The 27,138-nt window shown below is 37.4% G+C and overlaps 4 protein-coding genes and 1 pseudogene across 4 annotated transcripts in view; all 5 read left to right on the top strand.

Moving 5' to 3' along the window:
* The window catches only part of LOC112175597 (disease resistance protein RGA2), a 72,919-nt gene extending 51,549 nt beyond the window's left edge, over window positions 1–21,370 (top strand). The window contains exons 6-10 of the mRNA XM_040510810.1: window positions 19,539–19,717; window positions 19,894–19,965; window positions 20,348–20,501; window positions 20,643–20,761; window positions 21,143–21,370. The gene's annotated coding sequence lies outside the window, so the exon portion shown is untranslated. The remainder of the gene's footprint in view (window positions 1–19,538; window positions 19,718–19,893; window positions 19,966–20,347; window positions 20,502–20,642; window positions 20,762–21,142) is intronic.
* LOC112178034 lies at window positions 4,232–6,199 on the top strand. The gene is made up of 3 exons (XM_024316254.1): window positions 4,232–4,986; window positions 5,098–5,246; window positions 5,607–6,199. Exons 1-3 carry the CDS (start codon window positions 4,232–4,234, stop codon window positions 6,197–6,199), a joined length of 1,497 nt encoding a protein of 498 aa, XP_024172022.1.
* Window positions 6,206–7,237, top strand: LOC112178033 (ATP-dependent DNA helicase PIF1-like). Its single transcript, XM_024316253.1, has one exon. The coding sequence runs from the start codon at window positions 6,206–6,208 to the stop codon at window positions 7,235–7,237; it is 1,032 nt and encodes a 343-aa protein (XP_024172021.1).
* LOC112179252 lies at window positions 9,725–13,494 on the top strand (annotated as a pseudogene).
* On the top strand, window positions 14,409–17,930 carry LOC112179250 (putative disease resistance protein RGA1). Its single transcript, XM_040510805.1, has 2 exons — window positions 14,409–15,364; window positions 15,497–17,930. The coding sequence occupies exons 1-2, from the start codon at window positions 14,825–14,827 to the stop codon at window positions 17,918–17,920; spliced, it is 2,964 nt and encodes a 987-aa protein (XP_040366739.1). The 5' UTR covers window positions 14,409–14,824; the 3' UTR covers window positions 17,921–17,930.
* Window positions 21,371–27,138: the final 5,768 nt, after the last annotated feature.

Below are 27,138 nucleotides of genomic sequence, written 5' to 3'. Positions count from 1 at the left end.
AGAAAAGAAGAAGAAGAAAGAAAGAAAGAAGAATAAAGAAAAAAAGAAAAGAAAAGAAAGAAAGAATTTGAGGGTAAATCGGTCATTTTGTCTTCATTAAGTGACTCACGTGCAAAATTGGGAAAAATTCACCAACGGTGTCTGGACACTTAGGGACTTTCAGAATGATACCTGAACTTACAAAGTTATCAATGTGATACCTGGACTCATTTTTTCGTATCAATGTGATACCTACGGCCAATTTCCGTCACGGAGCCGTTACGAAAATTGGTCATAGGTACGACATTTGATACCTACGGCCAATTTCCGTCACGGAGCCGTTACGAAAATTGGTCATAGGTACGACATTGATACGAAAAAATGAGTCCAGGTATCACATTGATAACTTTGTAAGTTCAGGTATCATTCTGAAAGTCCCTTAAGTGTCCAGACACCGTTGGTGAATTTTTCCCAAAGGAAAATAAAGATAAATCTCGCTTAAGGTTCTTTTTTTTTTTGAGTCTCTCTGTGTCAGATTGTGTGATCTTCATTCAATAGCAATGCTATCAAACTATTGCTTTAAAGCTGCAGGTCCAGACTTGAAAGTTTCATTGTCCAATTTCCTGTGTCCCGAGAAGGAAGCTTAGTGAAAGCAAAATAAAGATAAATCTTGCTTAAGAGGGTTCTGTTTTGAGTCTCTCTGTGTTAGATTGTGTGATCCTTATTCAATAGCAATGCTATCAAACTATTGCTTCAGTTTAAGTTATGCAAAAAATATTGTTTTTAAGTTACAAGATTTTTACTATTAGCCTTATTATGTTTTTAAATTGTTGAATCCTTATTTAGCATTATTCTGTTGAAGATTAACATTAATTGTTGTTCTTTCTTTGATTGTGTGAAGTTATTTGACTGTTAACTTATTTCTTTGGGTCTTTACACAGGTCAAACACTTTTTTTCACATCAGTTTGTTTCCCTTTATTTTATTTTCAATATAGGTGCAGGAAAGCAGGGGCAGGTACACGAAACCAACCATAGAGTTGGAGGAAAACAATCACAGAGGTCAACAACATCAATAACATTAGTTTGGTCGCAAAGAAACAATCACAGAGGTGAAGGAAAAAGGAAAAGTTATTTCTATGGTTCCGTACACAGAAACAGAAAGTATCTCCAACCAGAATACACACTAATGTTCTACCACTTACTTACTTCATGTTTTCCTTTTACACAGGTTCAAGCTCATCAGTTCTGTACGTGAATTCAACCAGAAAAAATTTGATTTCTTTCTCTCTACACAGGGTTTCTTGGTGGCTCACACAGGTGAGAAACAAATTCAAAAAAAAAAAAAAAAAAATACTGCTCCACAGCTTTGTCGTTCTCTTAACTTACTTTATATTGTTCTTTTCACCTAGGTTCTCTGGGAGAATTACACATAAATATTGCTTGGAAGATGATAACTACACAGTCATTTAAGGAGGCATAGACGCAGCGCAGGTTAATTATCTTCGATCTTCAAATAGAGTTCCTGAAGATGTGATGTTATGCTTCATGACAGTTTAGAGGAACCTACCAGATTCAATCACCGATAGGGATAATGTCATGTTGTTCAGAATGACTTATGTTTCATTCGTGGCAAGAAGGCATGAATTTGAAAAATGTACTTGGATTGCAATCCATGATTGCACACTAGATGCAGTGGCAACAATATGGAGCTTTCAAAAATATGGAGCTTTTAAATGTTACTTTTAGAAGAGTTTTTGTGCCAACCTAACAAGGGGTTTAACTTGCTCGGCACAGTGAAATTGAGTGGGTGAAGAGGAAGGACAATATATTTTTCAAGCATTACTATTTTCAAACTAAAAATCGAAAAAAAAAAAAGATACTATTATAATACAAAATAAAAATAAAATGTCAAGTATCAACACAATTCAAACTAAAGAAAATAACAAGTCATCAAAAAAAAAAAAAAAAAACTAAAGAAAATAACATAATATGAAAATTAATAATCTACTTTAAGCCCTTTTTGCTAAAGATCTTTTTGTTATCTTCCACTGAAAAGTATAGAAAGAGAGATGAACGGAGCAACACCTTTGGAAAAATATTAATATTTTATTATATTTTTATAGGAACAGGCACGACACAAATGGATCATAGAGAGCGTGCACGTGCTAGCCATCAAGAATGGCGACAATCGATGAGTTCTACACAACATGAAGCCTATTTGGCACGGCGGCGAGCTCATGCTAGGGGAAAGCGACTAGCCGTGGAAAATGTAAGTGACCATGGACAAGAGGCGGGCCCAAGTAATAGGAATAGGCTAGCTCCAGGTACTTTTGTATTTCTTAACTATGCCACTGTTACGAGTTTTTATTTTTATTTTTTTCTCTTAATACTTACAAGCTACATCGCTAAACTTTACCGTTACATGATATATGGATATGTGTATTAATAACATGAAACAAAAATTCTAAACTTAATAGTTGGAATTAAAATAATTGACAATTGCTTATTATTATGTTAATAGTACCCTCCGACAACAAGAGCATAAGTTCAAGAATTTCATCCTATTCCCAAAACCATGGCCAAGATGCTACAAGGGTGTGCTTGACCCACATAAGACAATTAGCCCGTTCGACTACTTCTCGACCGAACAATGTGGTTATTCAGAATTCTGTGCCTTACGGTAAGCTTACCAAATATTTATATCCAACCCATTCACATAAGTGAATTTTTATTAGGTGTTTTTGCTAAAATTGTATATTTTCACTTATAAATAAAGATACCTAATGTCACAATGAATAATCACGATGAGAACCACAATAACAACGAGCATATAATGAATAATCATGAGGATCATAACAACAACACTGAGCTAGAGAATAACCCACAGGATCAGCGCAGCAGCAGTGTTGACCCAGTGCGGCGTACAAGGAGAGTAGTAGTAAATTACAACTGCGCTAGAGATATTAATGAGGGATGGGGTGTCCCATTTTGTCGATTGCCCGCACTAAGAACATGTCCATACTGCAATGCACGGTTATTTCATCTAGAGACCTTCAATTTGTGTTGTTAGAAAGGAAATATTGTTCTGCCTCTAATACCCTCTCCGCCTGAGATTATCCAGCTCTTTTCTAACCAAACAGATGTGGGTAGAAAATTCAGACAAAATATCCGAGCCTATAATAATGTGTTTGCGTTCACTTCAATGGGTGTGCATGTTGATGAATCCATTAATCTTCAAGGTCGTGAAATTTATACTTTTCGTGCATAAGGTTCTATATATCATAAGATTGGTGGGCTTTTACCAAGTGAAGGGGCGAGACCACGATATCTACAAGCTTACATATATGACACCGAGCATGAACTTGACAATCGATTGTCTGAAAGTGTAGTTTTAGATAGGGCACTGGTTGAAAAGATACAACAGATATTGAATCACTATAATCCATTTGTCCATCAATTTCGAAACCTCGGACAGCGCCAAGACTTGCCCAATTGCAGGCTAATCATAAGAGAGCAGCCTTCTAATCAACGTCAGTATTGTTTACCATCTGCATCACAAGTTGCTGCTATTATAGTAGGAGGGGATGACATCAATCCGAATGGAAGAGATTTAATTGTCCAAACAATTAGTGGAAGACTCTGGAATGTTAAAGACTCAGTCGGATATTACGACCCCATGCAGTATCCTTTGTTATTACCTTATGGAACATATGGGTGGGATATTAATAGTCATGATGAGAATGGAAGACCTATGTCATGTTGCGACTATTATGCATATATGTTACAGGTTAGTACATTTTTTTTTTCCACTTTAGTTCCTATTGCATTAAATGAAAAAAAAAAGTCATACTTAAACACCTGCTAAATAAATAAAAAAATTGATTGTGCAGATGCGCCCAGGTGATGAAAATCCTCTACCTCGAGGCGGACGGCTCCTACAACAGTATGTTGTAGATAATTACGTGAAAATTGAATCACAAAAACTCAGATGGCTTCGCAGTAGCCAAGATACAATTAGGAAAGAATTTTATCAAGGACTTCAAGACTCTTTTATTGCAGGGGAAAACAATGCAGGTAAAAATTAATATTTTACTTTCACCTATATATCAGATATGTAAGTTTTTCAATTGTACAGTTGTAGAAATATTTAATATAGATCACATTTTCTTAGGTAACGTCGGTCATAGGACAATTCTGCCATCATCATTTGTTGGAAGTCCACGTGATATATACCAACGGTACCAAGATGCGATGGCTTTGGTTCAAAAGTATGGCAGACCAGATTTGTTTATCACTATGACATGTAACCCGAATTGGGAAGAAATTAAAAGTGAGCTACTCCCTGGACAAACATCACAAGATCGTCCAGATTTAGAGGTCAGGGTATTTCATTCAAAACTTGAGCAACTAAAAGAAGACATCATCACCAAAGGGGTATTGGGAAGAGTTATTGCTCATGCTTTCGTCGTTGAATTTCATAAACGGGGCCTACCACATGTACACATGCTGGTCATGTTGGATGAAAATGATAAGCTTAATAACCCTGAAGATTATGACAGCATTGTTAGAGCAGAAATATCAGATAAAGATGAAGAGCCTCAACTTTATGATCTGGTGTTGAAACATATGATTCACGGTCTATGTGGAACCTTAAACCAACAGTCTTCATGTATGAAAAATGGGAGATGCAATAAAAGTTATCCAAAATCATTTGCAAATTTCACTGTGCAAGGAAACAATGCATATCCTATATATCGAAGACGAGCAAGTCGCTTACCAGTCCCTCTACGTAGATCTGGAGACACAATGGCGGATAATAGTTGGGTTGTTCCTTATAACCCGTGGTTGTTGCTACGGTATGATTGTCACATCAATGTTGAAATTTGTGGGAGCATAAAGAGTGTCAAATACTTATATAAGTATGTCTACAAAGGTCCTGATAGAGTTGCAGTTCAAGTGCAATCTGACCCGGAGTTCGATGAAATAAGACAATTTGTCGATGCAAGGTGGGTTTGTGCACCAGAGGCTTTATGAAGGATATTTAAATTTGTAATGAACATAATATATCCAACAGTCGACAGATTACAAATACATCTTCCAAACATGCAACAAATCAGATTCGATGCAAATGAGACTGTAGAAGACAGTCTAGCAGATGAGCATGCACAGAAGTCTATGCTTACTGAATATTTCACCATGAACCGTATGGATTCGAAAGCAAGACGATATCTGTATCAAGAATTCCCTCAATACTATGGGTGGGATAGTAAGCACAAAGCTTGGGTGAAAAGAAGGAACAACTATAAGGTAATTGGAAGAATATACAGTGTTTCATCCTCAGAAAGTGTGAAATTTTACCTACGTGACCTTCTTAATCATATAAGAGGACCGAGATCATTTCGTGATTTGCTTACTATTAATAGAGTTCTGCAAACTACTTTTAAGGAAGCGGCAGAGAAATGAGGTTTGCTGGAAGATGACAATAGCATCCGACAATGTCTGTTAGAGGCCTCTGCAATTAGAATGCCATCAGCTTTGAAAGGATTATTCGTCACAATTTTGGTGTATAGTCAACCAACTGGTGTTCGAAGATTGTGAGATGAATTTTATCCTTTCATGGTTGAAGATTATTCTTCTTCAAGTGATATTGTTGATATTTCTGTCAGAAACAGGCTACTTCGAGATCTAAACAGAATGCTAGAACAATTTAATAAGGGCAATGGAGAATTTGATCTGCCTGAAATGACAAGTGAGCCAGAAGATAGTCTAGGAATACCGAGATGTATTGAAGACGAAATTTCTATAAATATCCCGCAAGAAGATGTTGATGCAATTGACCACCTTAACAACGACCAACTGATTGCATTCAACACCATAATGGCCGCAGTTGAGGGAAGAGAAAGTGCATTATTTTTTATTGATGGTCCTGGAGGTACTGGGAAGACGTACTTATATCGTGCATTGCTAGCAAACTTGAGAAGAATGAATCATATAGTCTTAGCCACAGCATCATCTGGAATTGCTGCAAATTTATTGTCCGGCGGGAGGACAGCTCACTCTAGATTCAAGATTGCACTCATTGTAGATGCATCATCCATGTGTTCCATAAGTAAACAGTCTGCTCTAGCACGACTGATACAAGATTCCACTGCAATTATTTGGGATCAGGCACCTATGACACATCGACATGTGTTTGAAGCACTTGATCGAACATTTTGAGACATAATGGATGTCGAATTACCGTTTGGTGGAAAGATAATGATTTTTGGGGGAGATTTTCGTCAAGTTCTCCCTGTTATTCCTAAAGGAACGAAGTCTGAACTCATTCAAGCCTCCATTGTGAAAGCAACATTTTGGGCACAAACAATGATATTGAGATTGAGGCAGAATATGAGATCCATAAATGACCACCAATTTGCAGAATTTCTACTTCGTGTTGGCGATGGGAGTGAACAAGTCATTGACGGCGAAATGATAAGATTACCAGAATGCATGGTGGTTCCATGGGAAAGTGACCAATCTATCAATCAAATTATTGATGAAGTTTTCCCCAATTTGGGTGATCATGTAAATGATGCAAGATATATGGTGGACAGAGCATTGATTACTCCTATAAACGATGATGTGGACGTGTTGAATGAAAAGATAATCAATATGTTTCCAGGTGAAGAAATTACATTGTACTCATTTGACTCTGTTGAAGATGACATGAGAAATCTGTACCAACCAGAGTTTCTGAACTTAATAACCGTAGGTGGGCTGCCACCCCACAAGTTAACTTTGAAAGTAGGTGCTCCAATCATGCTTTTAAGGAATATTGACCCTAAATTGGGATTGTGTAACGGTATTAGATTGTTGTGTCGTGGTTCGTACCAAAATCTGATTGATGCTGAGATACTAACAGGACAGTTTGCTGGGACTAGAGTTTTTCTATCAAGAATTCCTTTGAAAAGTGCAGAAAATGCTGGGCTACCATTTCAACTAACAAGAAAGCAATTTCCAGTCAAACTGAGCTTCTCTTTGACCATAAACAAATCTCAAGGTCAGACTATCCCACATGTAGGTGTTTACCTCCCAGATCATGTTTTTAGTCATGGACAATTATATGTTGCATTGTCGAGAGGAGTATCAGAGTCAACCACAAAAGTTCTGGTTAAAAAAGGATCCATAGTTGGTGAAGATGGCGTATTTACGAAGAATGTCGTATTTAAAGAAGTTTTGCTTCATTCAAACACAAATGATCGATCGTCTTCATAGGTACATCAATATTTTAATTGATTATAAACGTACATATTGGATTGAATTTTTTTATATTACAATCTGTAACTTTGTGTAATTTTTTCTATTTGTAGGAATGGTTAAGACAAAAGCTTTAGGAGATGTGTTTCCATATTTTCATGCGGTTGGTACATGAAAACAATCAATAAAATTGAAGTCTCAGTAAACTTATTTTGAAAGAGTGGAACAAAAAGAAGCATACACAGTATGTACTCTTAAGCTCTGTTTCTTTTCCATTAAATATGTTTTTATTTTTGTGGTAGTTAATCAATTCCAATACTCTTAATCTATGTATATGTTTTTGTACAGAGTTTTATGTTTTTTACTAATGCACTGCGCAAGACATATACAATATTTTATAATATTTGTATGGGGTTAGAGTTAGGTGATATGCAATACAAAAATTATACTGCACTCATGAGTAACTTTCAAACATGCGTAGCAAGAAGGAAGGATAATACGCACGCGCGAGCGCGGCCCATGCGCGTGCAGGAAGGCTAGTGTAAAGAAACCATATAAATATTCTTGTCCCTCACCTCTGTGATAATGCGAACCCAAATAATGTGACTGTTTTGCTTGATCACTGAGATTTTTTTCCTTCACCTGTATTATTAATGAAAACAAATTAAAGGATTAGACATATAAAAAGAGAGAAACAGAACTGAAGACAAAAGAATCATGGGAGACATCTCTACCAACATGGGATCTAGAATCTGATACTGAGAGCAAGTGAAGTGAAACCCCAACCCCATTATAGTGACTCAGTAATCAGACCAATATATATGCTGGTCACATTAAAAAAGAGGAAGGAAATGTTTGTTCAGTTGTAGACAGTGAATTTGCAACTGAATCAATGACTATCTTTGAGAACAGAAAGTTGTCATGGTGCAATTACATTGTCAACATTATTATGGTTGTCACTTCTGAAACTTGCATGATTAATATTCTCGCTTATAAACTTTGTCATAATTGGTTCCTCATTTGAAACCCAGGTTAGTATTCCACCTGCTCATGACAGACAAAAACATTAACTATCTAATAAAATTAGTACATCGATCTAACACAACTTGAAGGCAAGACACCAACATTCTTTTGTGAAATTCCAGAACCATTCCTGCAGATTATAACACCTGCTCAGATGCGATTAATCTAATAGCCAAAAGAACTTGGTGGGCACATTAGCAAACTTAACAGCTAATTCTCCATTGTCGTATCACCTTCTTCTCTCTACAACTATGCTCCACATGTGTTTGTGTGTGTTGTGTCAAATATATATGTAATACCAATACTGATGCATTTTGAATATTCCACTAAATAAAGATCTTACCGTTGTAAAGACAATTACATAAGTTTGAGAAACACATCAATGGCAACACCATACAGTAATCAAAAAAGAAAAGAGAAAGAGTCTTCCAACCTCCAAAACGGTTTGAGAGAGTTTGGTGGACGGGTGTGTTTATATATATTTCTGTATAATGTTCCTACTTCTTGGCATGCCCATCTCCACTTCAAGCACTTTTACTCAGTAAATAATGATAATGCAAAACACCAATTTCTCCCGACCAGATCAGTCAATGTAGTGCCTAAACCACATATAAATTTTGATGATTAGATAACACGTATTGACATATACAGCACTCGACATTAGGAAACAGAAACTGAAGCACTACTTGAGGAAAACAAAACCCAAAGATAAATAAATGTAATGAAACTGAACGAAACTGAGAGAACTAAAATTTTGAACCTAACTACATTTGCTTTGATATAAAATCAATTACCCAAGGATCACAGCGAACCTCGGAGCATATTACTGAAAAATTCAAACACCTAAGGAAAACAAAAACCAAGTGAAATTGAAAATCAATGGAAAACAATATTTGAAATTTACCAATGACAATTATCCAGTCTGATCTCAGCCGATTTGTTAAGAATTTTCTCCTCCTTTTGCGTTTGATTCTGCTCTACTCTTCTTTCTTTGTCTGTTTTCTATTTTCGTATGAACTGTAAATTGGAAGAGGGATGAGTGTTGATTTATCCATTTGTACTGCGATCAATTCCCACGTCGCCCTGAGTGTCTGTCTGCGTTGAGATCGTGGCCTGGCAGTTTTCCTCAAGTCTGGAGATCGTGTGCGAAGGCGGGCAATGTTTCTTTTTTCTTCTCTTCTCTGGCGTAGAATTCTGTCCCCATAGTTTTTGTTCTGCCTTTTATTTTTAGAATTACCACCGTATCCCTCGTACAGTATTTAAATATTCTGTATAGTTTAATAAACCGTGGACATTACAGATACTTCAAAAATTTAACCATTCTGACAGGAATTGGTTTAATTAATAAAGATGATAAATAATACTTCAGTAATTTTGCAGTTAGACAGTAAATAGTAATTGGCCTCATTTGTAATTTTCCTCCTTCGTTTGGTCTATTATGAAACTGAAGCAGCTTCAAATATCAGAGGAAGTACGAGTTGGACCCTGCCGCTGCAACCAAGAAACCCAGTTTTCCGACGACCACCTCGTCGCCGATGGAGGAGGCGCAAAAACCTAGTCTCGCGCTTCTCGGCGACTCAGAACAGCGAAAGCCACAAGCACCGAAGCGGTTCGTCCGGAGCCAAATCCCCGACTCAATACTCCACGACCCGGCACTCAACGCCGCCATAAGCCTCCTCCCCTCCAACTACCACTTCGAAGTCCACAAATGCGTCTGGCGCGTCCGCTCGCGAACGCCTCATGCGTCGCTCTCCAGCTGCCGGAGGGCCTCCTGATGTGCTCCCTCGTCCTCTCCGATATTCTCTCCACCTTCGGAGGCGCCTCCCAGTGCTTCTCTCGGCGACGCCACTTACGGCGCGTGCTGCGTCGACGACCTCGCCGCCAAGGCCCTCAACGCCGACCTCCTCATTCACTTCGGCCACAGCTGCCTCGTCCCCCTCCACGTCACCTCCATCCCCTGCCTCTACGTCTTCGTCGAAATCTCAATCGACGTCGGCCGGTTAATCCAGACCGTCCATCTCAACCTCCAAAACCCTCTCCCTAAAACCCTAGTCCTCGCCGGAACAATCCAGTTCGCTTCGGCGATTCGGGCGGCGAAGCCCGAGCTTGAAGCCCGGGGTTTCAAGGTCTTGGTCCCACAGTCTAAGCCCTTGTCCGCCGGCGAGGTTTTGGGGTGTACGGCCCCGAAAATCTCACGAAACCACGGCGGTGAGGACGGTGGAGACACTGTTCTGGTATTCGTGGCCGACGGCCGGTTTCATCTGGAAGCTTTTATGATAGCAAATCCAGGGGTTAAGGCGTTTCGGTATGATCCTTATATGGGGAAGCTGTTTTTGGAGGAATATGATCACAAAGGGATGAGGGAGTCGAGAAAGAGCGCCGTGTTGAGAGCCAAAGAAAAGTGACATTGCTCTTGGCTTCATACCTGGTTGGTGGGAGAGGAATAAGAAAAGTGATTCGGGGTGCTGTGCTTGTGGTAATGGCAATGGGACTGCTGAAGACCTTGTAGGGGACTATCCCATGGATTACTATGCTGCGGATGGAGGGGAGTGGAACTCCTCTTATGTCAACAAGCCGACACGCCCTGTTTGCAGGGATTCCGCATTGGCAACTGCCAACATTGAATAGGTTAGCTTTGCTTCTTGACTTTTTGTACTAGATAGTTAGTCTTGTTTTCAATCTCCATTGGTCAATTCCCTGTTAGAAATTTAAATACATCTTGTTTGAAGTTGCTAAAGTTTATTGTTTTACTCTTAATGTTTAGTGTTTTACGTAGACTCTATTGTTTATTTGACCTAGAATTGATCACATATGATCTTTGTTTTTGAATTTTTTTTTTCACTGCATTCAACGGTAATTCTAGGGAAGCATAAAACTAAGAACTCTCAAACTTCAAATTTAGCTTGTGCGGTTTTCACTTTGTTTGCATTTATTCTGATATCCAACCTTGCCTTCGGCAACCGGCTTTTCCTTGGTGTTAGCCTGTAGTTCCTTGCACGTCTGGATAGATTTTGTGACTGCAAGTCTGGCAGGAAGGCCTTAGGCCAGTATTTAGTTGATGAAAGGAAAGAACTAGAAGCACATGCGTACCTATTTCTCAGTGTTTATCAACATTAGGCTTGTAGGGCTATATAAACTTGTAAAAATGAGAAATGCGGCAATTCATTGTTCCATGAGGTTCGAATGTGTTCAGGATACTGCCACCACAGATTAGATATGATTTGCATCTTGGAGAGAAAGTTAGTTTTGTATTCCATCTCTGTTGGTTCCCTCCTTGAGTTAGAAACTCACAGTCAATTTGAAGTTGTTAAATTTCATTAGTTATTGTGCTTTTACCTAAAATTGAGAATAAGTGAACTTTGTTTATGAAAAAGTTAAGTGCATCACAACATTAATTACCAATCTCATACTTGCAGAGCATAAGCCTAAGCAACTCCTGAACTTCTAACTATAGTTCTTGTTTCTTTTGCACTTAGCCTGCCTGATATAATTCACATCCTATACTTGGGCAACTGAAACAGTTAAAGTGCTGTCCTTTGGTATTTATCTGTAGCTGTCGCCCATCTCAGGATAGAGAAGTTATTGTGAAAATATCAACTCTCGTAGGAAGGTCTTAGGTTTGTATTTAGTTGACAAACTAAAAGAAGAAAGGGATCATGCTTCTTTGATGCCCATGTGTTCATTGACATTTAAACTTGTAGACTTCCAATATAAACTTGTAGAAACAAGACATGTGACATGTCATGGTTTCTTGAGTTAGCATGAAAGCGCCAATTCAGGTTTCTTGAGTTAGCATAAAAGTGCCAATTCATTGTTCTGAGTTAGCATGAGAGTCGGTGATATCCTGATCCTGTAAGAGTTTTAGGAGTCCAGAAGCTAACTGGTTTCTGGGGAAAGTTTGGGTATTAAAGGTAGGGTAGATGATAACCATAGAACATATTGGTCTGTGGGAGCAGTGATTGACTATATGATTTGAGAATGTGGGAGTGCCTCCTTGTAGTGTATGAAATAGATAGTCTGGGATAAATTAAACTTTAATGAAATGAATGAAGTGCAGCTACAAGGCTTTTGGTGGAAACTACAAACCAATCTAAACATTGTGAAATAAAGAAGGGAGATAGCAATGTCTCTGGTAGCAAATACGAGAAGGAGAAAATAGCTCACATGCACCTCGACATATATTTTTTTGCTGTATTGGTGTTGGTCAATAAATATAATATATGTACAGCTTCTTATGTTTACACGAACGCTTTTTTCGGTGTTTTTGATGTTATCAATTTTTATCCACTAAGAGGTGCTACAGTGCATACTTTATAGCTTCTTAAGTTTAACATGATGGTGTTTCTATAAACTCAAGCTTCGTTGGCACAAGCTTCCAGTCAATTATTTTCATCACTTAGGACTTAGGGATGGGACTCGTATTTTATGACTACACCACAGTCTAGTGGTGACAGTCATGATTTGGAACAGTTACCTTGGTCACCTTGTTCCATTGATTAACACAACTTGGTTATTAAACTTGCATGTGCCTTGTGTCATGTTATCCATATCATACTGAATGCCACCCTAGTTTGCATGCATTGTCAACCTGAGGACAAGGCCACCCATATAATTAGTTTATCGAATTCAACTACACCGGAGTTGACACTTTAGAAAAGGAACCATCAAATACATTGATATTTTGAAATCAGACTTTTATCATCAATTTCTTAGCATCCCTTATTTCAAATGGAACAGGCGTTATACTAGTTGACACAAGTCACACAACACCTTATTTGTATGTTTCGAAATACAGAGATTTCTGTGCATCGCTGTAGCTACTTTATATTTCTTACTTTTGGAATGCACTCCATTAACAATCTTCCATGTGAAATCGGTTGGATGAGCCTATTACTAGTTGAATCTTGTATAAGATGTTACCTTGAAATACCTTCTTCCACAGCGTATGATGGTTATTTTGTTTGTCATTACATTATTGCTAAGCCTGTGCAGATGTATTTGTAATATTCATACATCTGTGTTCAAGTTTTAGTTCCGACTTTTATGGATGTTAGCACCTATTCATCTTTTAGCTTTACTAGGAAACTGATTATGTATTTTGTGCACTTTCCAACAGAATAGTGTGAGCTGATTCTGCCAAGCTTATCCAGTCAGGGACTGAGTTTCTTGGACTCGTTATAGCTATTTAAGATGACCAGAAACAATTTTCCAACCGCAGAGAAAAGTTAGCCTGATATCTGCCTTGATTTCTTGAATATCAGTTTCCAGATAATTAACCAAAACTTCAAGGACTGTTTTTCATTTTTTGGTAATTATAGTACAAATAGTTCAGAGAGATATGAGGTTCCAATAGGCCCAAGATAGTTAAAATCGGTTTGTTTCCATTTTCTACTAGCAATGCCGCAAATGACACCAAAAAGTTTTGCTCTCAGTTTTGTATAACCGGGGCATCACATGGCTATTCTGATGTGATGAGTTGAACCAATGTAATATCTCATGACATGTATTTGTAGCAAATCTTTTCTCTTTGCAATTGCCATCTCCACCAGCAACTTATAAAATTCCTCAACACTGTTCCAGTGTTCCAGATGGTGAGCTTGAGAAAGATGTAATGTGAAGTTGAAGAAAATTGCTTGACGATGCTTGGAAATTGTTGCTTATATCAATTCAATTTTTCTGGTAATTGTCTCAGTTGTCTTATTTACCCAGATACGGTTTTGCTTGATTCTCATTTATATCTCACTTGGGACATACTGAAAGAGTTGCCATCTTAAGCAACCGAATGCTGAAGGCTTTGTTCTGATAATAACAAAGTTGGTTCATGTGTTTCATTATTATTTGTTTCACGAAGTTTCTATTCAAGTATACTCTATTTTCAGTTAGCTATGTCAATAATTCAAGATTCAAGATTCAAAACCAAGAGTAGAAATGTTCGAGGAGGCCAAAAGGTACCATCTACAGAAAAACCCGTAATCGTTTAAAAAACATAAGAACACAATTTGAACCCCCAAAAGCTCAAATACGAGTCAGATAACTATGTTGAGTAGGAATGTGAAGATATTTCCAACAGTTGCGCATGGGTGTTTTTTTTTTTTGGCTAGAAACAAATTAATAAAAACCAACAGAACAAGAATGCAAAAGTAACTAACCCCATCAAAACCAACAGGAACAAGCTCCTGGGGAAAAAGTATGGGAAGCATCAGACTCAGAAAAGGAGGAAGGTGGATCGGATACCCAATATATCGGACACATTCCCCTGTAAGCCAAAGCAGCAATGAAATCCGCTGCCCTATCGGCTGGTCTGCAGCCAACAGCAGCTAATTCCTGGAAAAGAAGAGCTAAATGAAAGGATCTTCCAGATTAAATGAGCTACAGTTCAATCCATACAGAACTTTGGAATCTTAATAGCAGAGATAACATGTAAAGAATTTGATTCCATGATAAGAGATGAGAGATTAAGAGAAGCTGCCACTTGGTTGGATTCCAAGGTTCACTGTTGGTAATGGAGCAGCTTTAAAGAGTGCAGAGAAGAACAATATATATGGACCCATCATAAGCTTTCTTTCTTTCCCTCGGTAAAGAATGCTGCTTTTCATATCCTGTGGTTCTAGTTTCTTCATATATGCTTCTACTATTAAAGAGGAATATTCAAAATGCTCTGCTGAACTAATAATTGAGGCACATTCCTTAGTCCCTAATCTAATTTCGACCCTATATACTTGGATGAGAGGTGAGAGCACACATCCAACAATTTCATATTCATCTCTGTTCTTTTTCCCTTTCAATTATAACCAATTCCCAACGCCAAGAATGGCTGATGCAATCATCTCCGCGCTTCTGGAGCAACTGGCTTCAGTAGTTTTTGAACACACAAAACAAGCGGTGACACTCGTTTTGAATGCTGAGGAAGATGTTCATAGTTTCAGCAGCCATCTCAATGCCATCCAAGCTGTACTGGAGGATGCAGAAAAGAAACAAGTGACAGAGGCCAGGGTGAGAGACTGGTTGGAGAAGCTCAAAGATGTATCGTATGAGATGGACGACGTCCTAGACGAGTGGAACACTGAAATTCTCAAACAACAAGTGGAGGAAGGTGAAAGTGCTTCTGTTACCAAGAAGAAGGTATGTTTCCCCACTCCTGCCAACTGCTTTTGTTTTGGCCAAGTCAGTAAGACAATTCATCATCATAACATTGCTACAAGGATAAAGAAACTGAATGAGAAACTAACTGTGATTGCTGCTGAAAAAGAACAGTATGACTTTCATCTATCCACAATACGTGGCACTGATGAGCAGCTTATTCAACGGCCAAAAACTTCATCTTTGGTCGATATATCTACAATCTTTGGCCGAGAAGAAGAAAAGGAATGTTTGTTGAGCAAGTTATTGAGAGATAGTAACCATGATGGGGGGAGGTTCCTTGTCATCCCTATTGTAGGGATGGGAGGGATGGGGAAAACAACTCTTGCCCAATTAGCCTATAACGATAAAAAGGTTACAAGCCAATTTGATAAGAAAGTCTGGGTTTGTGTCTCAGATCCTTTTGATGAGATTAAGATTTCTAAAGCGATCATTGAAAATCTGGGTGGGGCCTATAGCAGTTCAAATGAGTTGGAAACTCTACTTCTATGTATAAGGTCACACGTTGAGAATAAGAAGTTTCTCCTCGTCCTAGATGATGTGTGGACAGAGGACAAAACCAAGTGGGAAAATTTGAAACTACCAGTAATAATGCAAAGTTGTGCTGAAGGCAGTACAATACTGGTAACCACGCGAAAACAAGGGGTTGCTAAAATGATGAGGGCAACTAGTAGCATGATCCTTTTAGACAAGTTGAGGGATAGGGATTGTCTAGCATTGTTCAATAGCATCGCATTTTGGGATAGGGAAGAAGATGAGGCTAATGGGTTTGGAGCTATTGGTGAGGAAATTGTGAAAAAGTGTAAAGGTTTGCCTCTTACGGTAAAGACTTTAGGCAGTCTAGTGTGGCATAAGAAAACAAGAGAGGAATGGCGGGAGGTTCTGAATAGTAAGATATGGGAATTAGAAGAAGTTGAGGAACAAGTTTTCAGACCACTATTACTAAGTTATTCTGATTTGACCCCAGCAGTTAAGAGGTGTCTTTTGTATTGTGCTATATTTCCTAAAGATTATGAGTTAGGAAAAAATAATTTGATTGAGCTTTGGATGTCACAAGATTATCTTAATTCAAAGAAAAACAAACAAAAAAGAAGAATAGGTCAAAATTATTTTGAAAGTCTAGCAATGCGGTCTTTCTTTCAAGATTTTAGAAAAGATGATATGGGAAATATTATAGGGTGTAAGATGCATGATATTGTGCATGACTTTGTGCACTCTCTAGCTGAACAAGAAATCATTATTATAGAAGCAGTTGAGGGTGCTAATCAAAGAATGGAGCTATCGGGTGATAAAGTTCGTCATTTGACCTTAACAACTTTACCCGAAGGTCCACTTTCATTTCCTACTTCATTTTACAATTGCAAAAATATGCGTACCCTCACACTCCCTGATTCAAGCATTACAACCGTAAGCCTTGGTTCAATTATGCAAATGAAATGTCTTAGGACATTGAATTTGAGTCATAAAATCCTCAATGAAGTTCCAAAAGAGATCGGGGAATTGATTCATTTGAGACACATGGATTTGTCTCACAGTGGCAATTTGAAAGAATTACCGGATGCTGTGTGTGATTTATACAATCTACAAACTCTGGTCCTTGGGGGGTGCTCAGAACTTGAGAAACTACCCAAAGCAATGGGAAAGTTGATTAACTTGAAGCATCTATATGTTCGGAATTGTTATAAGCTGAGGTACTTACCAAAAGGGATTGGGAGTTTGAAAATTCTGGAAGCACTAGATTGCTTTTATGTGTGTGAGGGTAATGACGAAGCATTGAAATTAGGAGATCTCGGAACCATGGACCAGCTTCAGGGGAGCCTTTGGATAGAAAGATTGGGGAAAGATGATGCGAGTGAGATTGAGAAAGCTCAGTTCAGGAATAAGGAGCACCTCTCTCATTTGGGAGTAGGTTTCCAGGTCGGAGATGGAGATGGAGATGGAGATGGAGATGCAGCAGCAGTGCAGAGAAAAGGTCATGAAGAAATACTGAATGCATTGCAACCACCTCAAAATTTGGAATTTTTATCCATTTGGAATTGCCATGGCACCACCGAGCCTCTCTATTGGATCAAGTCTTTGCACAACTTGAGAAAAGTTGATCTCTTAAATTGGGAGTTTTGTGAACTTTTGCCTCCTCTTGGAAAATTGCCATCGCTTGAAATTTTGCGCATATGGGCGATGGAGAAAGTGAAAAAGGTGGGAGTTGAATTTCTGGGAATAGAAAAAGAAGAAGAAGTCTCAGGAATTCTATTCCCCAAATTGAAAGAGCTCTCTTTTATTGGCATGCCCAACTGGGAAGAATGGGAAGGAATAATAAAGGATTCTTCTGAAATTACAATAATGCCATGGCTTTCTAACTTGGAAATTGTTCGGTGTCCAAAGCTAAAAGCACTGCCAAACTTCCTCTACAAGATAACAACACTGCGGACTTTGAAGATCACGTCTTGTGAAATTCTGGAACGAGATTACCAAAAAGGCGTGGGGAAGGAGTGGCACAACTTTTCTCACATCCCAAACCTCACAATTGAATCTCCATGAAGCTGAACAGGTATCGATCACCAAATGCAAATTCTGAACGGACCTTTACATTTAGTATCAAATTTATTTTCTTTCAATCTTTAGATTTACTACTCTAATTTTGTATTCTTTTGGAACAGAGAAAATCCCACCAACATATAATTTTGCCTTGGATGAGGATGTGTTTTCTCTCTTTAATTACTTGGCGTGCTTCTGAATGATGGGCTTCCATGTCCTCTGATGGATGCACACTGCACTCAGGTCAGGAGTTGAATCCATGGTTTTGGCAATGTCCATATCGAAATATGAATCTTTTATTTTGAAATTTTATGTTGAAGAACTTGCAAATGCAAATGGAATGTACGTGCGCCAGTCAATCCGGATATGGTAACTGGTAAGCAACCCAACTTTGGAGGTCATCTTCATTAAAAAATTTAAGCTGGGAAAGAAACAGAATCATCTTAGATAGGCAAACATGATTTAAGGTTTATGTGGTAGAAAAGTGGAGTATACCTCTTATATACCTGTGTAGAATCTGCTTTGGCTTCTATCTAAAATGTCAATTGATATATTGGATATTCATTCAGTAAAAGACTGCTACTATCTATGTAAAGGTCAAAAGTTACTTCCAATTTTTGAGTCGTTAATGAAGCACCACATTGTGAAGTCTTGGCATCTCCTTGAATTTTTTTTTTTTTTTTTTAATACATCTCCTTGAACCATTGTTCTGCTCATTTTAGTTTTTTGTAATCTTTTTCTTATAAAATATTCCTTCCTTGTAGAGTATCTTAAGTTACACTTGAGGACCACATTGAAGCTTCTAGGACTAAGAATGTCATTGGAGTTGTCAAGCTGATGAAGCTCTCTAGATAGAGGTATTCTAGCTAGATACACCTCAATATCATTCCTCTGCTTTTTCTCTCCATTCGATCAGATATTAAATCTTTTCTTCTTTTTATTCATGTCTCTTTTCTAACTCCTTATTCCGAGATGAGAAAGAAAATTTCGACCATAAACTGTTACAACTAATTGATATCGAAACTGTTTCTTCTTCTCAGCAAAGGTAGTGACTAAATTGACTTGTGAGATTAGATAGAGTTCATCCAATCTCATGTGCTTATGCAACATGGTTGGTGTATGGAGGTATGGACAATTCTTCAGTAGCTTAAATGTTTCAAAGGTATGTAGCAGTTGCATTATGTTATATTGTAATGTTTCAAGATAGAACAATTGCACACTAAAATGTCACATTAAAGTACTAAAATTACTCACTGACTTAGTTGAAGGGCACTTACAATATTGGGTGAACTACTTGCTAATTCACAAATTTTATATGTCATGATTTCATTTTATCAGCCTCTTAGGTACAGGAGTTGGTTGTTAATTTTGTTGAAATGTCTAAAAATTTAACTCCAGGTGGAGAAATGAATCTGATTTTGATGAACACATTCTATGCAAGACGGAATATGTATCAGGCGGACTTTCACCACAAAGGAAATTTGGTATGCATCTGATTGATTGAATGCCACATCCAATATATATAAAACTTAAAGGCTTGAAATTATGCACTTTCTTGTTGTAAAACTAAATTGACTTGGTTTGATATCTAATTTGCGTGGCATGATTTTTCGTGTCTTAGGCGGAAGCTTTTTGTGAAATGGACGTTAATGCTGATCGGGATTTGGTAAATGGGACTTGAAATATTTTGTATAATCTGCATCCTAACAATAAACATGGAGCCCGATAAATGGTGTGAACTCAAGACTGAAAGGTTTATTGGATACCCCACCAAACCCTATCACCTCACCATCATCGAAGGTAGTGTGGTCTAGATCCATTATGTTAAGCTACACCTGCAAATAGTCTAACCCTGATTGAGAAATATGGCCCTAACTTTGCAAATTTATGAATGTAAATACATATGTGTGCGTAATAGTTACAGGTTCATGTTAAAAGTTCAGTGTGAAGCTTGATAAGTGTTTTACTTGTACAAGGGATTTGAAGATGCAAAATCAGTTGAAGTTAAATGGGGTTTTGTAACTGGAGCTACAAGATTCTGTTGAGTGGTGAGTGGTTTTTGTTCCTTGTAATTGTTGCCTGGTGTATCTGATACTCTTAAATTATTTTGCTTCTTTGTACGAATATCACAAGGAACTTTTAGTTCTTTTGTTGAAACTAGTACTGATTTCTAGGGACCTTCGGTGTTAACTATTATTGATCATTAAGGTCCCCTGCTTTCTCTCTTTATAAGATCAAATCTTAAAGCTTTTGTATGTTATGCTGAATCACTGATGTCTAATTCTGACTGATAATTAGTTATAACTATTTTCTACTCATGAATACAAGTAGTATATTAAGGTATCATATTTGGGTTTCAGATACTTTATGCATCATTAGAGTGCCATTGTTTACTCATTGATTTGCTTTACTGAAATCCGCCGCTCGCAGACGTTGGTTGCTTATCTGTTGAAGCACCAAATGATCATTAACTCCAGTTGGAGAAACGAACACATTGTATGAAGGAGGATTATCCAGCAGTGTTGGTACGCACCAAAAAGATGGTATCCATTTGACTCGTTTATGTGGCTCTTACCCAAACCAGGTAAATGTTATCAGCATTTTAAGTAATCCAATATATGGTTTTAGGTCTTGAATACAAGTACTTTCTAAATTATCAAATAATCGAATTTTACTAGCTTTGATATCTTAGGCTGAAACTTTTTGTTGAATGGATATTGATTAGTTAATGGGAGTTGGAAGCTGTTTGTGCAATCTCTATCAAATAGTAGCCAAGGTAAACGTATTCTGAAGATTCGTTGGGCATCGTCTCACTCAAGCTCAGTCAATATCATCTCGTTGAAGGTAAATATATATGGTGTCTAGATCCATAGTACTCCAATGTCACAGAAACGGTAAAAGATAAGATATTTACCCCCTAGATATATCAGTCCGTCGAAAAAAGGAGATATCGGGGGATATATCAGAAATATCGTAGAGATTTAAAACCTTGATCATATCCTTGACTTGCATTGTTAATATGTTCTTCAAGATTCTGTAAAATCACAAGAGCTCAATAACATATATGATGCTGTCACTTTTAACAAAGTTGATTCTTCACATTTTCAAAACATGTTGACTACAGCTGTATTTACATGTTGTATTGTATTTACATATTTCTTCATGGACAATTATGTTAAGTAGAATTTATATAATGAGTATAAAATAAATCATTTTGTTGTTTAGGTCCTCGATGATGAAGCTGGAAGACCTCTTCCACAAGTTGTAGAAACTGCAACTAATGCTGACATCAATGTAGAGAGAGTCTTATCTGAATAAGTTATTAAAATCCCAGAAGATAATTCAGATAGTGATGATACCTGGGGTGGTACAGCAACTCCAGATAGTTTTGACGATGGTGGAGAGGGTGGAAGTGGAACAGGTGGTGGAGGTGAAAGATATGAATATGGACAATCTTTTGTGGATGGAGGATTCCAATTTACCTGTGAAGGTAATTTTGATCATGCCACCCAAGATGAAGACCACGGAGTGAGAACAGTTGGTCATGGTGCTCAAGAGAAGACCCGATATGGGAGGAGAACTAGAAGTGCAACTGATGATCAAAGTACCCCATTTGATGTTTCTTCAATTGCCGTAAGTTTTGACTCTATCAGTTTAGGCACAGAGCGCAGTGGGATCTCAAATGAATCTCATGAAGGCAACAATCAATTTGGTTATGATGCTTATGGATATAATCAATATGGAGAAGTATATGATCAGTCATCCAGTTGGGTTCATCCTTATTATTCCCTTATAAGGGAAACAGTTGGCAGCTCTAAAGAGATCTATAACTATCATGTTCATCACTAGAATTCGCACTATATGGATCATATGTCTTGGTCTGATTATTGCATTTTCGTAGACCAGCGAGCGGCTTTTCAACCGCCTAGAGTCTCTTTTTGGATGTAGATGAAGTTGACATTCATATGTATTTATATGTAGTTCTAAATTTCTAATAAATTGTTTTTTTTCAAAAACAATATTTTCGTACTCTGTATCCCCGATATTTCCAATATCTCTCTTTTTCAAAGTACCGATAGATATGAAGATACCGATATTTAAAACCTTGGACATGATCAAGAACATGCAACTTTGCACAAGGATTTCTGGATCCACTGCTTCATCAAGAAGTGGGCAACATTGTTTGAGGATCGTCAGCAAATTCAATAAGAACAAACTAACATTGATGCCCAGAGTCAAGGATATCTTCATCCACCCACTCATCAACAACTTCTTCCAGAATCCAATCAAAGCTCAAGGTTTCTACATAAGATGGAAAGAAAATTCCAAAAAGACAAGACAATTGATGTTGATGTGAATCTGTATATTTTTGGATTCTGGGCTTATGATTGTGCTAAGGAATTGGCCATGAGAATAGAGAAGGTTGAGAGTATTAAACCATTCACCTTCTAATTCTAAAGGATGAATATTTCTAGTAGTTCCAATAATCTAGAAGCACAATGTACGTGAGGGATTGGCTTCTTGTGATTGTATCTAACAAGAACCACAACCTGTATGAAGTACTCATGAATTGAGATACTTCAACAATGCAGAGAAAGAGGCGAGGAAGAACACCGAGAAATCAGTTGCCTATTTTGAGGCACTATCCATTAAGCTTATTTCTAGAACTTATTGTTGATTTCCCCGGCTTTGATGGATTTTTATTTGGCCTTGGCTGTGAAATTAAGTTTAGAATGAGAGGATTGAACTCATTGAATTAATCTGGGTTCCTAGCTTAGGATTTTTCGTTTGGATATTTTTCTTTTTTTGTCAGGTCCAAGTTGAAAAGGCCAATAATTCTTGTTTTTTTTTTTTTTTTTAAATGTTTAAAGTACGATTTTGCCCTCAAAATTTTAGTCACATGTATGACACGTGATCATTTTTAATGGAACATTAACGGAATACTGACGGAAGTATCGTGCTGATACGAAATTTTGAGTTCGGGTATCACATTGATACATTTGTGAGTCTGGGTATCAAACTGGTCGGTGCACAAGAATTGAGGGACTGATGGTGCATTTTTCTCTTAATTTTATTAAATTCATTTATTAAAAGAGTTGAATATTACTTCAATTTATCAAATTTGATGGGTTATAATTAAGATATTAATATATTTTCTTTCCATTTTTGTGGAATCAATTTTAAATTTGACTTTTTTCTTAATCAATATTTTTTTTAAATTTTGTGGGTTAGAACTATGACATTAATATATATATATATATATATATATATGTATATATACACACCATATTAATTCTACATCAAATACACATATATAAATTTCTGTACGAATTATATATATACATATATAATATAATTATATATATATATGTTTGTGAATATATATATATATTTATACACACAAACACATTTGTATATAATTTTTTTTGACGAATTATATATATATATATATATTTCACAAACATATATATATATAATTATATATATAACGAAAAAAGAAAAAAAAATTAAAATAATATATTTTATTTTTAGATGAAACCAAAATAATTTAGAGCCATTAGATTTTGGAATGATAAGATAGTCTTTTTACTCAAGAATTACACGGCATGATTTGACAAATAGGTGATGTGTGTAGGTGACATGGCATGACACCTAGGATTGAGGCCACAAATCTTAGGCCTCATTGAGGCCACAAATCATTTTCCAATTGCAAATCAGGCCCCTTTATTGTTTTGCTTAACAAATAGCAAAAGTGTCTTTAAATCATTATGTAAATACCATTTGTACAAGTTAATACGAAACGAGAAAAGAAAACAAGCCATTCATCTGGAAGGCTGATCACTATGTAGACAGAAACAACTAGCATAGAGGAAACTTAGAATCAGTAAACTGGATTGTTATATGTATCATCTTTACCAAAAGGAGTGCTTCATGTTGTCATGTATTCTTTCGAAACGTTTTGTGGATTTCTGGAGGTAAGGATTTATCACGTCTATGAAGAAATTTCTGAAACAGTAAAGTAATAGTCCTGGAAATCCTCCCGGTTGGTTGTTTGACTCGTACGCGCAGTCGAACTTTTGAATTTTCAAACTTTTGGCAACTTTAGTTTGAATTGGAATAAAGTTTTAGCAACTTTAGATCATCCCCAACATCATATTGTAGAGATGAACGAAGAAGATTATGGGAAAGTTGAGATGGGGGTGAAGGAGCTTGGACTATGGTTAACTTGGACACAATGACTATCATTAGCCCCATGACTAATTTCTTCATACTTGAACAGATCCCATTTGGGACTCTACAACCATGTGTAATTTGGCTACGATTCAATCAGACCACATAGAAGACATGAGAGTTTTTAGTTTTCATATATGTAGTATACATTGTATCACCTATAGTGGCTGAAGAATTGTGAATACACATTATTCAGCTTCTGGTCAAGAGATGACAAAATGCTCTATTTTACGATGTACACTATTGTAAGTACTCACTTGAAATTTCTTTCTAACTTGGCTAATTTCAAGCGAGTAAAATGCCAAATTATCCCTTGAAATTCCTTTCTAACTTTACTCACTGCATAACAAAATGCGCTGTCTTACACTATTCTATCCTAAGCTAGTTTTTACTATACAGGTATGGCCTAGTGGTTGCTAACTTACTACAACTTAAAAGGTTGACACTTGAAAGGAAAACCAGCTGAATTGCCCCTTAATTTCTCCCATGTTTTCCAATTCGCCTCCTAACTTTCACTCTTTTTTTTTATTTTAAATTTCTGGCGATTGGCCTCCTATCGTCAATTTGAGGTCAATTTTTCTATAACTCTATTGAGGGAAAGAATCCCGTGTGATTAGGAATGGAATAATTGTAATATCCTGGATTAGGATTGTAGTTATTCTAATATCCTAGATTGATAGTCTGAGTTGTATTACCATACTGATTCCCTAGAATTGTGGATCGAGTATTAGCATAGTGTGTATAAGTTGTAGACAACTGCATTGAAGAATATATAATAGAATTACTTCCTTCACCACATTGTTTTCTTTATGGTATCAAAGCATACCGACTCTGAGGCATAATCTGAAAACAAGAAAACCAAAACCAATTCCTCAATGGCAGGAGATGACGTTTTGAAGATAGAGCAGAACAAGAATTCAACCTCTGCTTCACAGAGAAACCCCGAATCATGGGAGAACCCAAATCACCCTCTGTTTCTCCATCATTCAGATCAACCTGGAGCAGTTCTTGTGTCACAACCACTGATGGAAGATAATTACAACACATGGGTCCAGTCTATGAGCATGGCCCTAACTATCAAGAATAAGAAAGGCTTCATTGATGGGACTCTCAAGAGACCAACACACAATCCTGACGAGCAGCAACAATGGGATCGATGCAATACCCTTGTCAAGACTTGGCTACTTGGGGCAATGTCAAAGGAAATCTCAAACAGCGTTATTCACTGCAAAGAAGCGAGAGGTATGTGGACTGAGCTTTAGGAGCGGTTCTCTCACACGAATACAGTTCAACTATTTAATATAGAGAATGCTATTCATGACTGCAAACAAGGTGCCAATTCAGTTACAGCATTTTTCACAAAACTTAAAAGTCTTTGGGATGAAAAGGATGCCCTTTGTACTTTTCCACCATGCCAATGTGAAGTGGCTGCTGAAGTCAAAACCTATCTAGAAACATAGAAGACTATGAAGTTTCTGATGGGACTTGGTGAGAGCTATGCAGCCATTCGCAGTAATGTAATTGGAATGGATCCACTTCCAAATGTAAACAAGGCTTATGCCATGGCCTTGCGTCATGAGAAACAGGCAGAGGTCTCTAATGGGAAGACAGCTGCACCACCTGAAGCGTCCGCCTTCTCTGTGACTAAGTTCCATCGTGCTCCTAATTCAACAGAAGGAGAGAAGAAATGTGAAAAGTGCAACATGACAAATCATAGCACGAAAAATTGCAGGTCACATCTCAAATGCACCTATTGTAATGGCAAAGGACATACCTACGAATATTGTCGTAGGAGGAAAAATGCAATGGAAGGAGGGCAACGAGCAAGGGTCAACCATGCAGCTTCTTCAAGTGACAACAAAGAGGGAATGACAACCTTTCCCTTTTCCCAAGAGGAGTGTAATCAAATGCTTGGTCTTCTAAGCAAATTTAAGACCGTTGCTAGCAACCAAGATGAGTATCACCAAATGCTAGGAGCCTTGAACAAGCCTAACTCATCTGCAGTCAACCTTGTTGGTAATGTTCCTAATTATGAGGAACTTTCAGGTAAAAGCTTTAGTGTTTCTCATGCTAATAATGGACCAACCTGGATATTAGATAGTGGTGCAAGCGACCATATCGTTTGCCATTCTCATTTTCTTACATCACTCAAGCCTGTTCATAATCGTCTTGTAAAATTACCTGATGGAAAATCTGCTCCTGTCACTCACATTGGGACTGTTGTTTTTTCCCAACATTTCATCCTCCATAATGTTCTTTGTGTACCATTATTTTACCTGAATCTCATCTCTGTAAGCAAACTTGCATTCGATTCCTTTTATATCACCATTTTCCTTAGACAAGTTTGCTTCATACAGGACCTACGATCGGGGAAGACGATTGGGACGGGAACTGAGAGTGAAGGACTTTACTGCCTTAATCTACCACAAAAGGGAGCATGTAATATGGTGCACAGCAAACCTCAAAATTTGTGGCACCGCAGACTAGGGCACCCCTCCAGCAAAGTATTTCCATTATTTCCTTTCCTTGCAAATAAAACTTGCGATGCAAGTACTTGTTCTGTTTGTCCTGTGGCCAAACTAACCAGACAACCTTTTCCATTAAGTGTTACATTGAGTGAATCTTGTTTTGATCTCATACATGTTGATATCTGGGGTGGCTATCATGTCCCAACATTTTCTGGTGCACAATACTTTTTAACTATTGTTGATGATCACTCTAGAAGCACATGGGTCTATCTAATGAAACACAAGTCAGATACACGCACTCTTCTTGTACACTTTGTTCATTTAGCCGAAAATCAATTTGGGAAAAGAGTGAAGGTTATTAGGAGTGACAATGGGCCTGAGTTTAAACTCACAAAATTTTACTCCTCCAAGGGCATTTTGCATTAAACTAGTTGCATCAACACGCCACAATAAAATGGTGTTGTTGAGCGCAAACATAGACACTTGCTAAATATGGCTCGAGCGCTGCTCTTCCAAGCAAAT

Source organism: Rosa chinensis, chromosome 7 (genome assembly GCF_002994745.2).
Source record: "Rosa chinensis cultivar Old Blush chromosome 7, RchiOBHm-V2, whole genome shotgun sequence".
NCBI lineage: Eukaryota > Viridiplantae > Streptophyta > Magnoliopsida > Rosales > Rosaceae > Rosa > Rosa chinensis.
The sequence above is the reverse complement of the archived record's forward strand: the minus strand, read 5'-3'. Positions and strand labels throughout refer to the sequence as shown.